Source organism: Furipterus horrens, unplaced genomic scaffold (genome assembly GCF_987537825.1).
Source record: "Furipterus horrens unplaced genomic scaffold, mFurHor1.1.pri manual_scaffold_6, whole genome shotgun sequence".
Lineage (NCBI taxonomy): Eukaryota > Metazoa > Chordata > Mammalia > Chiroptera > Furipteridae > Furipterus > Furipterus horrens.
In genome coordinates, this window is record NW_028327176.1 from 171,135,400 (window position 1) to 171,151,503 (window position 16,104).

Genomic DNA, 16,104 nt, shown 5'->3' on the forward strand with positions numbered 1-16,104 from the left:
CATTGCCTAACCCACAGTGCTCTCTGGGTGATTTCTCAGAGCAAGGCTGCCCTGACACTGGGTATGGTTGGAATAAAAGGCAGAGGCAGCAGACCAGGCCCACCTCCCCTTCCAAGATTTTCTACTTTTAGAAATAAAACTATGCTTGCATTGCACTTATTTGTATGGAGGCACCAGCAGGGTAGTTTAGTCACTCATACAGAATTGAAAATAACAGTTTTCATTTTCAAATTTAAGTTTTTCGGGGGAGTAAAATCTCCAAGTGGAGAGGAAGTGTGGGGACACTCCCACCCAGCTAACCAAGGGATGGGATGGTGCATGCCACCATCCCCCAATCCTACACCCACACCACACCTCCGGGTGGTGTCTACTCTGCACAAGAGATACAGTAGCACAGACTTGTGCGGCCGCTCCCAACGGCTACTCACCGCTGTTCCATGAAGGGTCCTCCTTCGCGCAGAGCCACTGGGCGGTGTTACAAAGAGTTTCGTTCGATCCACTGGATTTCTAGAGTGTGCAGCTTTGTAGGGCATGATGTTGATGGGGCTGCAAGATGCTGAACGAGGACAAATGGGGATAACTAGGGTGCAGGTGATTGTTTTAGACACAAGAGAGCCAGAGGAGCAGTTGAAGGAAAGCCAAAAGCAGGTTCAGGAAAATGAGCAAAGCAGAGATAGAGAAAAGTAGGGAGAAGATGTTATTACCTAAAGGTGTCCAAAACCCTCATACTCAGCTCTCCTCACAGCCCTGTCATTTTTTGATGTGTCCAAGAGGAAGGCGTGTCCAAATGAGAAATCCAGAATATATAAGCTCTTTGGTTATTTAAACACCAACTAAAGATATAGATGTAATCCAATAATTACGGAAAGCAATGGCCTTATGTGTCTATAAACTGATGGTTCTGGTACAGTGCAACATTAGCAGTAGATAATTTTCTGATAAGAACGGCTTTATAATGAGATTTTTCCTAATTAGCTTTAAGATTTACCAGAAGGTGGAAGGACAGGAAGCAAGCAAGCAGGCAAGCAACTATTTCAGGAGTCAAGTTCAACAGCCAGTGCGGAAAAAAAGCAACTAAATTTTTAAGATGTTGTATGACCAAGTCTTACCAGGTGTTAAGACTTGTTACCAGGATAACTAATAATATCTAGCAAAAAGTTCTGTAAATGTTTTATCTATTTAAAAGCAAATCAAATGCATGCTTCTGAGTTTTCTCAAAAGTCAAAGCCTTTGAAGGTTCCTAACAAGCAGCCATAGAACATTTGGGGAAATAGGATATCATCATTTAAAATGGTGAATAGAACATAAACATGTTAGAATTGCCAAAAATAAAGTGGAATCATGAATAGCTTTTATGGTTTACGCAAGATGGAACAGTTTCTGAAATACCACAAAGTTTCTGACCATTCATCTTCAAAGCAACACTGTCATTAATCAAGTGATATTGAGCAACAATGGTTTAAAGACATGCATACAACAAATACTGCACAGGTATCTCAAGTGTGGGTACTTAGGCTCTAAGGCCCATTTTCAGATCTCATCCCAAAATCTTGTTTACCAGCAAAAAAAGACAATTACACATGACTACTGAGGAGAATCATATGCATTTGGACTGTTGTAAAATGATTTTATCCAACTCTAGCCACAGTAACAACCCTTTAAAGAGATCATTACGTCAGCTTAATGTAACAGTATTAATAAATTAAAAACTCAAGTTTACAAGACAAAATTGGGATAACTTCCATTTCAGAATTAAAAAATATTTGTTACTGTGGTTTAGTTTATAGATAGAAAGTTGATCAGACTGCATCTTTTTTTCCCATGGTCTTATTCATCAGATGCCTGGCAGTATCTTCTGGTTATCAATGGTTAAGGCAGTAAATAGAATGGAAACTGAATTCTCTTTTCCCATAATCTGAGAACAGAACTCTTATTTTTTCAGGATAAACAAAAACATTTCACCTTTCCTCAGTTCTCTTTAAAAGAATATGCGTGTCTTACTTGGGAGTTGACATAAAGCTTTGTTTCAGACCTTAATGATGAAGGGAGACGCCTTTTTTTTACGAAAAAGGAGGACTTTCTGTCATTTGGCTTGCAGTGATCACAGGGGCATCATTTGAAAGCAACCGTTCCTAACATGCCACAGCAAAACATTTGCATTTCCCAGACAAAGAGAGAGTTCATTAATGCAAAACCCTTCCAAGCCAATCAAATACATTTAGAGAATAACATCCTGGCCCAGGGCACTTTTTCAGGTTAATGACCAGGAGAGGCACATATTGCCTGGGGCCCAACCAGGGTCCTTTAACCTTGCTAAAGGATCAAGAAACCTTAGACAACAGCCCTACTCTGAGGCCATGGGTCTGACACTGAAAAAGGAATAAAGCACTCTTTTCCTTTAGTGAAAAACAGTAATTTCAGGGGGTGTCTATGGAGCATTTCCGAGACCATCCTGGATGTAAGCTGATCTCATCATGCCTCCGGTTCATTCTTTATTAAGTTGCTGAGGTAACATTAATCAAAGGATGAAAATATCTTAAACCCATCAGGGTAGTCTATACTAAAATCCTCAAATTTAATTGTTCAAGGAACATTGCCTGGCTAAAATAAACATTATAAATTCCTTCTAAGGATATTACATTTCACTGTTGTTCTGAACAGCAACTACTGAAAAAAAAAAACTGAAATCTTTAGAGCAATTATTGTCATACTCTTGTCCTTCTGAAGAAAGAGTAAGAGCAATATATAATTGTCTTCCCCACACAGAGTGCCCTCCTTATACCAAAGTAGTTTTATTAAACATAAAAATTCCCTTATGGAAATGTCTTTGAGAAAGTCTTCCACAATGTCTGTATTTCCTCTATAACTTGGTAGCAAGTGTGCATTAACTTGAATCATTCAAGATTTTCTATGATGGGTGCAGAGAAAAGACACTGCTGTTCAAGTGGCTGGAGTATAGCATGGAGAACAGAAAAATTACATAATAGAATAACAATACTACTAGCATTTATTGAGTGCCTACTATGTGCAGGTACCATTCTAAGCATTATTAATGTGTTAACTCATTTAATCCTGAGCTCTAATAATCACACATATTTTAAATATATTTTTAAAAATGGGCATGAAAAAGTCAACCCAAAGCAGTAGCCACGGATAAGACTCTGATTTCCAGTTCTCAATGGGTCTTATTACTTGTATCGCAATCACTGAACATCTTAGGGATGACTGTTTTGATCTGCTATTGTAACCCTGGCTCTGGATGTAGGTCATCCTCTTGCCAATGGCAACTGGATATAAGATGTACTCAAGGGACAACACTAAAATGGGAAGACAAGAAAGAAAAATCTGTAAGAGTAGATGGAAAGAGTGTTTTTTATCAGATAAACGTGAGAGGTTTACATATATAATTTCAAAAGGAAAATTTTAAAAACCATCCGTTTTGGTTCATTAAACATAAGCTATATCAATGCAATGAAGAGGTAACAATGATCTAAGGAATGTATTAAAAAAACAGGCAGCTCAAGGAAAGCTATGCATTGCGTCACACTAAAGTAAATTACAGAAAAATATCAACATGTGACAAGGAGAATGGAAAAGTTGCAAAGTAAAGAAGAACCAGTAAGGAGGTAAAAAGTACCTGACTGAGCTTAACAATGAAGAAGGAAGGTGGGAAGATGAGCAGGTAGAATGGGTGGAAAATGAGGAAATGATGTAGGGAAAGACTAGAGGAAGAGTGAAAGAATTGACAAAAGTTAGTGATGACAGAAATAGCAAAGAAAGACAATTTTCTAGCTGTGAGGCAGTCCTTTCGTATGAAAACATACAGTATAGAGATTCATAAGCATGATAGCCATAAACTATTATTTAGGCCCTATGAAATAGAATTGGAAAGCAGTTTTAAAGGTTTTTCAGTTAGCTGGACATAAAGAAAAACTTGTGCAACTTGTATAAAACTAAGCCATTCATAAGCATAAAAAATAAATTATCTTGAAATAAGCTGTACTTTTTCCTCCAGAAAAACTCAGATGTAACGTGGCAGCTGACAAGAGTTATATTACAGAAAACACTCAACATTGTGTTCCAGCCAGTTGAATGCAGAGTTGAACACAGAGCATCACACCGGGTGCCGAGGATGGAGGGAGGTCCACTACACTGAGTTTCTAAGTGGCTCTGGTGTAAGTCACTTTTGCCACTGGGCTCCTCAGGCAGATGGTGGGAATGCCTGCAGGAGCTTTCTTGACTACCTCACAGGGGTACTGTGAGAATCAGTGTTGATATTAGCTCACTGGGCATCATAGATGAAAGACATCATAAACCAAAGAATTATTATTTGTAAAGAAGGCTAATGAACATGAAGAGGCTTGCAGAGGCGAAGTGTTTTTTAAAGAACACTTTGCAAACAGGCTATGCAATTTCTTGAGTGCCAAAGACGAGGGCTGGTAGACTAGTTATATAGCTGTACCAGTTGTACCCAAAGATATTTGGGGAAACCCAAATCAACTCACCGTGAAAAGCTGCCAAAAGCCTAAAACTATCTTTCTGTAGAGCCAGATACATGAAATTGGCTCATTCAGGCATGTTTTGCATTTCAAAAGAGTAGATGAGCTGTAACTAATTATAATAACCAGTCATAGCACATTTTAAGTACTGCATTTTCGAAGTCTGTAACAAATAAGAACACTAGGATCAGCCTCCTCCACAAGTCTTAGAGTTTGGGAAGGGTACTCTGCCCAGGTTACATATAAAAGGCCGGCACAGGGAGGGAAAGGAGCCACATTATGAAACTGTGCTTAAGTTGGCTTGTACTTTGATTTTACCCCCGAGTCCACATATTGTTATATTGTTATTTCTGCCTCTGATCATCTGCTGAGATGCAGGGCCAGAACGAAAGGTAGGGAAGGGATAGCTTTTTCTGGCAATGTCATGACAGACAGAAGTATCTGAAGCCCCTGAGCATAGGAAGGGGAGTCTTTTGTCTGCCTGGTGTCCAGATAAGATGGTAAAAGGAGACAATACCAGGGGCATGAAACCAACACTGACAGGCACATTTCCAAAGCCATCCCACCTGGAGGGGAGAGAAGTACACTTCGGGAAACACGGAGAGGTGAAGAGGTGAATACTGGAGGCTCAGATATGCTTCAAAAGGAGGGCTTTACCTCACCAGGAAAGTTCCACCTTGACAGTTTTACCTGAATCTCCAGACAAGGCAGCTGTACTTTTACTTCTGGCCAGGAACGAATGTGTGGGCGTCAGCAGTCTGTTAACAACGCTGCTCTCCCATGGGCTGAGCTGCAGGCGGCGAGCTAAACGTCACCACATAAGCAAGATGTTAGAAGCATTCTTCCCAGGGGCAGGGGGGTGCAGAGCATCACACTTATCGCGTCCACATGCCGTCCCTTCGAGAGAGACCAGGCTCCCCAGCGAGGACAGCTGGAGAAGAGTCAGGGCCATGGGAACCCTGCCCAAAGGAGTGGCTGTTCTATAGCATTGCCTTCTTCAAATGTTAAGTTTGGGGCGGACTCTGTATTAGTTTTATGGGTGCAGATTTTGCTGCCCTCCTGTAGTAGTCAACAGATAACAAAACAGAAATGTTATTTCCACTACAGGTTTGGCATAGATTGCTGACTGCAGTCATACTTATCTGCCCTCTGCCAAAGGGTTTCCTACGTATCCTGAATCATCAACTCTGACAGAGGCTATGGCACCTTAACACAAGACTGGATTTATAAGTAAGTAAAGATAGGAAGGGTCTCCATGACATTTGGATAGATCTCCATGGACTGTTACTTGGGCAATTAGGGGAAAATTACAATAGATATAAAAAAATGAAAGAGGGCTTATGCATAGTTCTGTATAGAATTTCCTTTTGACTTTTCCATTTAGCAAGCCAGGTTCTTTCAGGTCCCTGTCTGGCAATAACATACAATTTTTGAGGGGAGGATAAGGGTAAAGTTGAGCAAGATTAAATTAAATAGAAAAGCCAAAATCCAATACAAACATAAATTGGAGATTACTAGTTGGTGGGTGAAGAATCTGGAAAATAAATTTAAACTAATACAATGAAATAGGGTCTCAAATTATATTGGGGCTTGGCAAGTCTGTGGTTAGGAAATGCATGCCAATTATTAATTACTTTCTGTGAGCTTCCAGTGATGGCCCATGAAAATATAGAAGCTACTTTGTAAAAGTGCCAGGAAGGAAGTTTGCAAATATCCCTAAAAGAAAGTGGTAATATATCTTTATTTTAGAACACATTTCCAAATCACTTATAAAAGACTTTAAAATGATCTAAACTTGACAAGGCCATGCTGTTCTTCACCATAATCAGCAGGTGCAAGTTCATTTGCCTCTGGAGCAATTGTTCTTATAACAATGTTTTATATGCCATATTCTAAATGAATGACATTTATATTTTAGGAAAGTCGTTTTGGTTAATAGAAGCCATCCAGCATTAAATGTTGTTATAGAAAATATTTGCTCCTATTTGGAAGAGGTACTAACTTTCTATAAGAACCATAATTATAATTATCCGACTTTATTTTAAAAGAGGGGCTATTTTGGTCAAGGCTCTGGTGAATTTAAGAATTAGTGATAAAAGAGGGGCTATTTTGGTCAAGGCTCTGGTGAATTTAAGAATTAGTGAATTGTTTATTAGACTTCTCTGGTTATTAGAAGAGCCTTCATGGTTAAATTAAATCTTATCTGACAGACATTTATAAGAAGATCTGTTATAAAAACTAATGTAATTGTTACACAGGTAGTATAATGTACATTGGGAAAAGTGCTAATTATCAACTAGAGCATGGCAGTGTGTGTTGTGTATCAACAACAAAAATAACATAATCTAAAATTACAATACATTTACAGAAGATCGGGGGAAAAGTTATTAGGATTAAATGAAAATCTTCAACAGAACTATAATTTCAGTAGGTAAGAAAGAAAAGAAGAGATGAATGTGTCCTTTTCTAAACAAACTCTGTAGGGTGACTGGCTTAAACCCACAGAGATGGTTTATCATTGGAAAAGACAAGTCTTCCCCTACTTTAATTGAGAAGTCCAATCACTTTATTTCTGCGTGTCTTTAAGGCATCAACCAAAGAATCTGCCTCAGATGAAGATCATTAAAGCCCTCTTTTACATGTGTTTAAAACATATCCAAAGGGATTTGTTTTAAAACTCTGACCTGTGAATGAAAGATCTTGCTAAGAGAACCATGTTTCACTTCAGCCAACTTCATAACTATGCCCTGAGCAAGAGAGACAGAACTCTTCCACAGGTAATTTTTTAGTAAAGGTTAGGATAGGCGAGGTTAGTTTATTGTTTGTTTTCACCTAGAGGGGCCTGATATTAAGATGGTCAGCTCTGGAAGGAGGAGATATTAATTCTCACGGAACAAGTCTATAGTATCAATCCTGCTTAAGCACTTAAAAATGAGATATTGACAATTCCTATAATAGACCATCCGGATGAGGGCAGGCAAACAAACAAGCTAGATAGTTGCACCACCCTGTTCCCAATCAGCAGGACAACGCCAGTTCCAGATGACAGAGAAACCAGGCAAGTGGTGCCAGGTCTGATTTTTCATTAGAAGTAGAAAACCGAAACAGTATATGAAATCTTCCATTTTTTAAAAACGATGGCAATTAATTCAAATTAAAAAAAATAACAAAACCCCCTGCTCAGGTCAAGCAGAACATACATGGCTGTGGGCAGCACTCAGTTTGAGGCCTACACACCATGTCCTCTGTCCTAGATTCTAGGAAAAAAAATGTATGGGCTGATTGTAAGCAAAGAGTAGGTGACTTCATTCTTCCTTTTTTCAAACTCCTTATTATTTGTCCTTGAGAAAAAAAGCTGGTTAAGCAGGTAGCTTAAGTTAATAAGAAATGCACATCGTTAATGCAAAAAATTTCCAGGGGCAATATCCTCTCTATTGCAGCAATTATAGAAATCTTTGGGAGTCAGAGGTATCCTGTTAACTCAGGTCATTTTATCTGCCTGTGTGAAGCTATATTCAGGTGTGATCATCAAGATATTTAAAAACTGGTAGGGCACAAGCACAGAGCTAATGGATGCCACTCATTAGCTCTGGGGGTGCCTGGGGAAGCAGAGCTTGGAGAAGTGGATATTTACCAACTGGTATGGAAATAGTTCAGTATTTTTAATAAGCAGGACAGCATTCCAGCTGAATGTCAACCTTGAAAGTGTCAGAGTGTCAATTTGGTATCAGCCCTAAGGTCTGTGCTGTGAGCTCAAACAACCTAGCAATAGTATATACCCTTTAAGAGATTTGTCCATAAAAACCTCTACATTAGTATTTAATAAAGATGCTTTTTAATTTGATGACAAAGCATAACCAACTTTTAAAAATAGCAGAAAAGGAAATAAACTAAACTACTTAAATTTCTAAATTAGAGAAGGTCAAATTAGGAAGAATTTCAATTTTCCTTAGAAGACTTAGCTTTTTCACTATCTTCCTGAGGGTTTTGCTTCACTTAAAAAAAATTGCTTCCTAGACCTATAGGAACCCCTGGATGAACCAAATCTTCCTGCCCTGGCCACCCTGGTCAATTAGACCCAGAAACTTTTGATAAGTGGGAAGAAAAGCAGAACTCCCCAGTTGAGTGGTGTCCCTCCTCTCCTATTGGTCAGCTTTGTATTCAGTTTTATAGGTCCGTACCATGATTCAAGGGCAGTTTCCTGGCCACAACTATAAGCTAGTTATTGAGCTTCCCTTGCCCCTTGCCCCTACCCAAAGGAAGAATGCAGAGTCAGGGTTGATCTAAGGAAGGGCATCCCTGAATGAATGTAAAACCTGAAGATGAAGTGTAGCCACCATATGGGTTAGGAACTGGTGGCCTCTGTTCTAGTCCTTCTTCCTAACAGTCCGGGCCCTTCACCTCTTAGGGACTCTTGCCGCAATTAAAGTAGATGAGTCATTCAACACACTTTCTGCAGTTCTAAGATCCTATTTTTTAATCAGATACTATAGATACACAGAATGCATTAAGCATCTTATTTCTGGTTGACACAGCACCATCTTTCCAAAGATGATAGGATATTGTTTGGCCTTCTGCCCACCCCTGACTACAAACCTTACCCCAATTTCAGCTGTGGGGCTGTTGGAGGCTGGATGCAAGGTTTAACCTAAAAAGTACTGTAAAATCCCAATTGTAGCTTGTCTGAGATCCAGGTTCACAAAAGTATGAAGTTAGAGTGTTTAGTAAGTGACCAGTTCCAAAGAAAAGATGAACAGACAACAGCAAGAATAGCATTCACATGCCATATGTTATGTTATATTAAGGGAATGAGTTAGAAAAGAAAAGCTATTTATGAAAGGAATTTTAATTCATAAAACTTTACTCTAACATATTAAAGGCCTCTAATTTGACTACATGTCTAATACTGATTTAGGCAAATTAGGTTAAAGAAAAAGGAATGGTTTAAGTTAAAAGGTAGCTGTTCCAACATTTACTGCGTTAAGAGGCTAGTTATAAAACAACATCAGCACATATAATATTGTACATGACACCATAATTTTTATACAATATAAAATATATAAATACATATACACACATACAGGACATGTACACATTACATTCTTTTTCAAGATTATAAACACTGAACATTTCCCAATCAGTTTCTTAATAAAGCACTTAAACTAACCACAACTTCTTACTTCTAAAGCATATGTACTTTTATATTGTACAATAATTTTTGTTTAACTTAAAATTATTTTAGTTACGTAAAACAAGTAGCGTATCTTAAAAGCTTGTTTTTTCATACCGCGATACATAAATATGTAAAATAAAACTTTAATTTAATAAATAATAACATTCATGTACTGTAAATCCATGGGATGAATAAAACTAAAAATTAAAATGTTAACTGGAGGACTATGGTTATTAAAAATTTTCGGAGGCTTCACTGATGATATTCTTGAAGTTAGGCCAAATTCCTTAAGAATAAATGAATAGAAACCAAAACAACCAGTCACACACAGAAGAAATGCAGCAAGAAAGGTCTGGTTAAATGAGAAATAAATTAGCAAAAAAGAAATCTAACAATGTGAATCAATTAAAAAATATTTTTTTAGAAAGTCAACGTCTGGATTTCCCAAAGTACAGATGAAAAGTCAAAGACAATATGATTGAAGTAAAATAAATGTTCATAACAAAGATTATTTGCATGTTGGTGGATAAGTGGGTGATTTCTGGAGCTGTCAACTCAGTTACTAAAGAGTTGAGAGAAGCACCGCTTTCATCACTGCTAAGTGCAATCATTCAGCCAAGTTCTAAAATGAGAAATGTTCTTGTCGCAAGGGAAATGCTGCTCAGCCATTTATTGCTTTTTTACTCTGAAGTTTTTTTCTTCCTATTTAAGAAACGTAGGGAAAGCAACTTCAGATGCTTATTTTTATCTGTAAACATCCAGAAAAAAAGCATTAAGTAAATAACAACACTTTTTTTTTTTTTTTCCTTTTGACTGTACCTCTATCTGGAGAATTTAGTAAAGTTGCAGATGAAGAGGAGAGCCGCTTGCTAATGACCGGATCAACATGTTTCGAAAGATTCATGGTGGAAACTGACCTCCTGTCTGGATCTAAAACAAATGGAGATAATGCTAATTCACAGCCAGCATGCAGGATTGCAATTTCCTAGTTCTCTGATGGAAGGAAAAACTAGGATTGGATGCTTTCAGCTCTATCACTCATTAGATCTTTCATAATAGCACAGTTTTCTAAGTGGACATTTGAAAGGTAACTTAAAGGCTAGAAATAAAATTTATTTTTCTTACAGGTTAAAGTAAACATTCAGCTCACGCATTTGTCAGCCAGAAAAATTCAAACATATTGTTAAAATACAACAAATGAATGACGGCCAGTGGAAGACAATGAAAACAATTGAGGTGAACTGTGAAGAAAAGAGGGGACCATAATCCCAAGAGCCTTTGTAATTTCCCCAAGTAGGCACAATGGGGCAGAAATAGTGCTGGTAAAACAGAGTACAAACAGTAGAAGCCAAAGAACACCAGGTTCAGCACATTTGCTGATAGCTGTGCTTGCAGGGTCATTTTTACCCAGAGCATGGAAGTTCATTTCAGGAAAATAGATTAACAAGGAAGAAAGAAGAGGAAACACTGTAGGTGTGGGAAGGATTGCCACTGTGGCATTTCTTTTTAAAAAGTCTTACTAATAACCACATTGGTAAGCCTATAACATAGAATTTAATGTGGTTTACAAATGTAGAAACAGCCCACAAACTTGCCTAACAAAACTGACAGTAATATAAGGAAAATCAGAATTCTTCCTCTTTAAGTTTAATAATAATATTGTTCACCCCGCAGTTGAGTTGATTTTAGAGAGATTCTTAAAGATCACGTCAGAAGAGGAATGGCAGCCATTTAAAAGGCAAAAATCAACTCTTCTTTTGCTTTGTGTACAGTGGAACCAAGTTGTAACAATTCTCATTAGCATAAATCATGTTCCCTGAATAAAATTGTGTATAATAAAAGTCTAAAAATCTCATTATATTTATGTAGAAGGGAGGTAGATGTTCTGACCTATGATAGCCAAAGGTAATGGGGTTTTGCCATATTTTGTCTTATTTTCTATTGTACAGTTTTTCTTAAACTAAAAACAAACCAAAATATTCCTTGTGGGAGAAAAGTTTTCAAAACGTAATTGCCATTGGTTTAACTACCCTTGGTAGTAAAAATTATACAGTAAAGTTTCCCCCACAGAATAACCATTTTTGGTCATTGTTTACAGTGTACAGGGGAGAAGCAAGTCTTTCACCAACATCAGATAGGTATTTCAATTTCCTATTGTGACTCATTTTATGGTTAAAGTATTTAATTATTTGAAAACAACCTGAACTTCATTTCTGTGACTCAAATTTATTTATACTTAACTGATGGGCCCTTAGGTTATTCCTAACATAAAGAAAACATTAAGGGTAAAATATCAAAAGGAACACCTTAATCATGAAATGCGAAGTTCAAGGGCACAAGGAAGAATAGTGAATGAAAGTCATTTCCAGGTGATTTCACAGCATTAATTTTCTGATACTGCTTTATATGTTAAACTCTAAATAGAGGAAAATTGTGTCTACATGCAGGCCTATTCTGCTTGGGTAAAACTATGGAGGTATAACATGTATTTTAATATTACTTTATACCTAATAAGGTAACTTTTAATTATTTCTTGTTCTCACTGAACAAAACACAAATTCATGGAAGGACTTTTGAAGAATTGGCTTAAACAGTATAAAGTTTTGCAAGCCAGTTGATGTACGAGTAGTCAGACAACACAGATTTAATCTGGATTAAATTTAATTTCTAGGATCTGTTTGCTGGTCAGTAAACACCGACCGAGTACCTGCCATGAGCCAGGCATTGCTGTATGGTAAGGGATATTCAAAATGAGTAAGACCTGGTTGCTACTCTCCAGATTATTTTAACCACTGACAGTCTGGGGCATAATCCCCTTATTACCTAACTTCTCTGTTCTAGCATAGCAGCAATTTTCTCTAATTCACAGCCCTTGTAAAAATGAATTTTATCCAACAGTTTACCCTCTCTTGCTTGGAGAGGCAGTACTAAAGGTCATATATTGAACTCTTGAATGTGAAAGCGAGAATTAAAGCTAAGTTACTTTATTTCCCCTCAAACACACTGAAAATCTGTAGGAGTATACTTCTGCCATATACATGTAAAAAACAAAGCCAAGTAAAAGCAAAATCAACCAGGTTATACAAATATAGACCATGACAGCTTTTCTGCATGGAATATGTAAGTAAAACTATCCCTAGAATAAAATTCCATAAATGATCCTAATGATGGCAGATTTGATGTGTGCCCCACCAAATAGCACTGGCCGTGAGGAGCCCAGAAAGAAGAGTGCTTTCAGTTTTGGTTCACTGTTATAGAAAAGTAAATTATGGCAATGTGATTCTAGATTTTTTTAAATGAAGGGGTTATAGAAGATACAGTGGAAGTTAGGCATGAAAGAGGATAGAGTAAACAAACAAAAACCCATAACATTCAGATTAAAAGTACAAGTGGTAACACCAGTATGAAATGGGTTGGGGAGGGGAAACCAAACTGGATATACTTTATCCCAGGTAATTTATTAGATTTAAAAAAAGTTTTATATAAAATGATTATTTAAGGAGAAAGGAAACATATCACATGAAGTTATTTCAATAGCTTTAAGTCACCTGAGTTGTATACTCACACTTAAGAAATACTGTGCTATATCCAGATCTAGGTCTATGCAACAGGATATTAAGCAAGCATTATGACTAAGGTGGTGATGGTTCAGCTATTGATGAACTCTGGCCCTAGGTCTGAGGTGCTAGCTACAGGAGAGGCCATCAGCGATCACAGGGAGGTCTGTACCAGATTTTCTACTACCACCAAAAGTTGTGAAGTGGTGGTCCAGGCCTGCTAAACCGAGAAAGGTGAATGATGATTCAACAAAACCACCTGGGGACAGAATGTAAGACAATGATTTTTCAAAGTAAATTAAAAAAAAAAAAAGTTATTAGACTCACACAAATGAAAAAGAACTGTCACACTATATAAAATTCAAGGTGTATTGAATTTACAGTACAAAAATAAAGCGTTTCACTAATTCCAAATTTCAGTATTTTTATGTCCAGTTAAGAACAAGGGGAGAGCTTAGATATCTACTACTATTTGTAGCTTCAAAACCTGCACTTGCTCTTAGAGAGCATTCGTGTTTGCATACACGTTAGGGTCAGAATACGTAAGCTCGTCATATGGATTTTGATCAGTCCGTATGACTATGATTCTTCTAGAGTAAAAGAGAAAACCAGTGAACCAATTTCATAGTCCTGAAACCCTGTGTAAATTAATTAAAATAGTGTTGAGTTGAAACTAGCATGTTTATTTGGAAGCATTGCATAGATTTCTCCCTCTTCAAGGACTTTTGTAACAAGTGAGAAAAGTAGTTTATGTTAAGGGAGAGAAACTTCTTACCTCCATCACCCTCTTATCCTCAAACAGTAGAAGCATCATTTAATTGTAGTTTAATTATTTCAGCAGGATTTCTGTTTTGCAAAGATAGACTTAGAAAAAAGAAGCAACTGCACTTTTACTATCCAGGAGAGGAAAACAGTGATTGTGAAAGGGATCACTGCCGGAATACCTGTGCTGTGAATGCTGGGGCTCGCATGGAGGGGGCCTCCCCATGACCACCGGTTATGCTTCTGCTTTGGCTTCTGGCTCCTTTCCATTGTTCGCCGTACAACAGCTTCATGGCGTTCCTTAAACAGAACAGAGCAGCTGATGATTAGATTCAACCTGGTTGTTTGAGCCTTCTTTAACTTAAGGCAGAGCTGAGGGAGAGGGAGTACTTGGCCTCAGTACTCCTAATCTATTTCCTAACGTCTATACCTTACCTTAGAGTGAGAATATATCAACCTGGGATGGTTACTGAAATCACTAGGAACCAGCTGAGAAAGCCCATTGGAGAGAGTAGGTACCTAAATAAATGATCCTTATTATTACTACTGTGAATGTGATGCTTTCCTGGTAGTGCAGGTCTTAGCTTATACAAGTGCTAAGCACGTGTGGTGCCCTACCTAAAAAACGGAATTTAGAATCTGAGGATGTGGGTTATCCTGACTCCACAGCTTACTGGGTTGTATGACCTTGAAACTTACACACCTGGAGTCTAAATTTCCATTTTTGACAAGATTCAAGGGTCGAATAGGGTTAATGAGACAATCTAGTGTGTGAACATGTTTGTTGATGGCAAGCTCTACGGAAATCCAATGACTAGGAGTGGTCTTGATATTTCAGTATACACGAACTGAACACAGGTAAGTGATAGGTCTAGACCAGAGGAAAAAAAATGGGCATTTAAAGTTTCTGTGGCAATAAGAACAATCACACCATTCTGGACACAACTTCCATCCCTGACCCCCCTCCGCACAGTGACCATCCGCCCAGACGCTTACTCTGAAACAATTTGTCAAGCGTCTCAGCACCTAAATGGCACGTCTCGCAGCATGGCCGCTGCTTTGCTGCGATAGACACGCCTCCCGCCCGCCTCCCAGTGTGGGCGGCACCTTACTTTGTCCTCCTCTAGTCTCTGCCTGCGCTTTTCCTCCACGGCAGCCCTCCTCCGCTCTTCCTTTTGCCTCTGCTCTTCCAACTTCTTCCTCCTCTCTTCCAGGTGCTTTTCGTAGTGCTGCCTGGCTCGCTCTTCTTTTTCTAACCAGAGTATTTCTCTGGCAGCTTTTGGAAGAAAGATGAGGCGAATCAAACACAGGCAGGCTCAAGACTGGAACGGCGAGGGCTGTGTAAGTGGTGAGCGTTTAACGCGCATGGGGGTCTTTGGTTTTGCCGTAACCAAGCCTGGCCTTGGCTTTCCTCAAATATTCAGGATAAAAAGCACTAATGTTAATTTTTAGCATTATCTAATATGCTAACAATGAGGGTGGTGAAGATGCACTGGATTGTGCTCTTTGGGAGCCAACAGTCCTCTAGTTTGATATATTATTACCACATCACATGCTCCGCTGTCAACTCTGATATCGATATGATGCCCCAAAACCAAGAGTGCTCTCTGTCTCTCTCATTAAAAAAGGTGATGATCTTCAACTCACAACTATCAACAACTGAATCTAAAAAATAAGAACAAAATCCAACTAAGCAAACCAGAATAGGAACAGAATCGTAGGTATGGGGATCAATTGGAGGATTATCAGCTGGGAGGGGGAAGGGGGAGAAATGGGGAAATGGTGCAGGGATTAAGAAGCATAATTGGTAAATACAAAATAGACGGGGAAATTAAGAAAAATATAGAAAAGAGTAAAGCCAAAGAACGTATATGCACGACCCATGGACATGAACTAAGGGGGGTGGGATTGCTGGAAGGAAGCGGGGTACTGGGCAGAGGGGAGCAAAGGGGGGAAAATTGAAACTACTGTAACAACATAATCAATAAAATATACTTAAAAAATGTGATGTCCTTCATATTGAAAACACGACTACGTTTATTTCAACATAGCCCTGGTTCTCTGATAGAGTTAAAATGCTCAGAAGAAAATCCCAAAGATCGATAGTTGATGA

At 38.3% G+C, this 16,104-nt stretch overlaps 1 protein-coding gene across 4 annotated transcripts in view; it reads right to left on the minus strand.

Annotated features, from left to right (window-relative positions):
- Positions 1 to 16,104, minus strand: part of MAP7 (microtubule associated protein 7) — a 152,560-nt gene that overhangs the window by 21,698 nt on the left and 114,758 nt on the right. For 3 of the 4 annotated variants that reach the window (XM_090279897.1, XM_090279895.1, XM_090279894.1), the window contains exons 4-8: positions 15,104 to 15,267; positions 14,174 to 14,291; positions 10,492 to 10,602; positions 5,190 to 5,303; positions 429 to 556 (exon numbers count right to left, since the gene is read on the minus strand). In XM_090279897.1, the coding sequence (XP_090136023.1) occupies positions 429 to 556; positions 5,190 to 5,303; positions 10,492 to 10,602; positions 14,174 to 14,291; positions 15,104 to 15,267 (635 nt within the window). The remainder of the gene's footprint in view (positions 1 to 428; positions 557 to 5,189; positions 5,304 to 10,491; positions 10,603 to 14,173; positions 14,292 to 15,103; positions 15,268 to 16,104) is intronic. The other variant, XM_090279898.1, reaches the window with a different exon arrangement.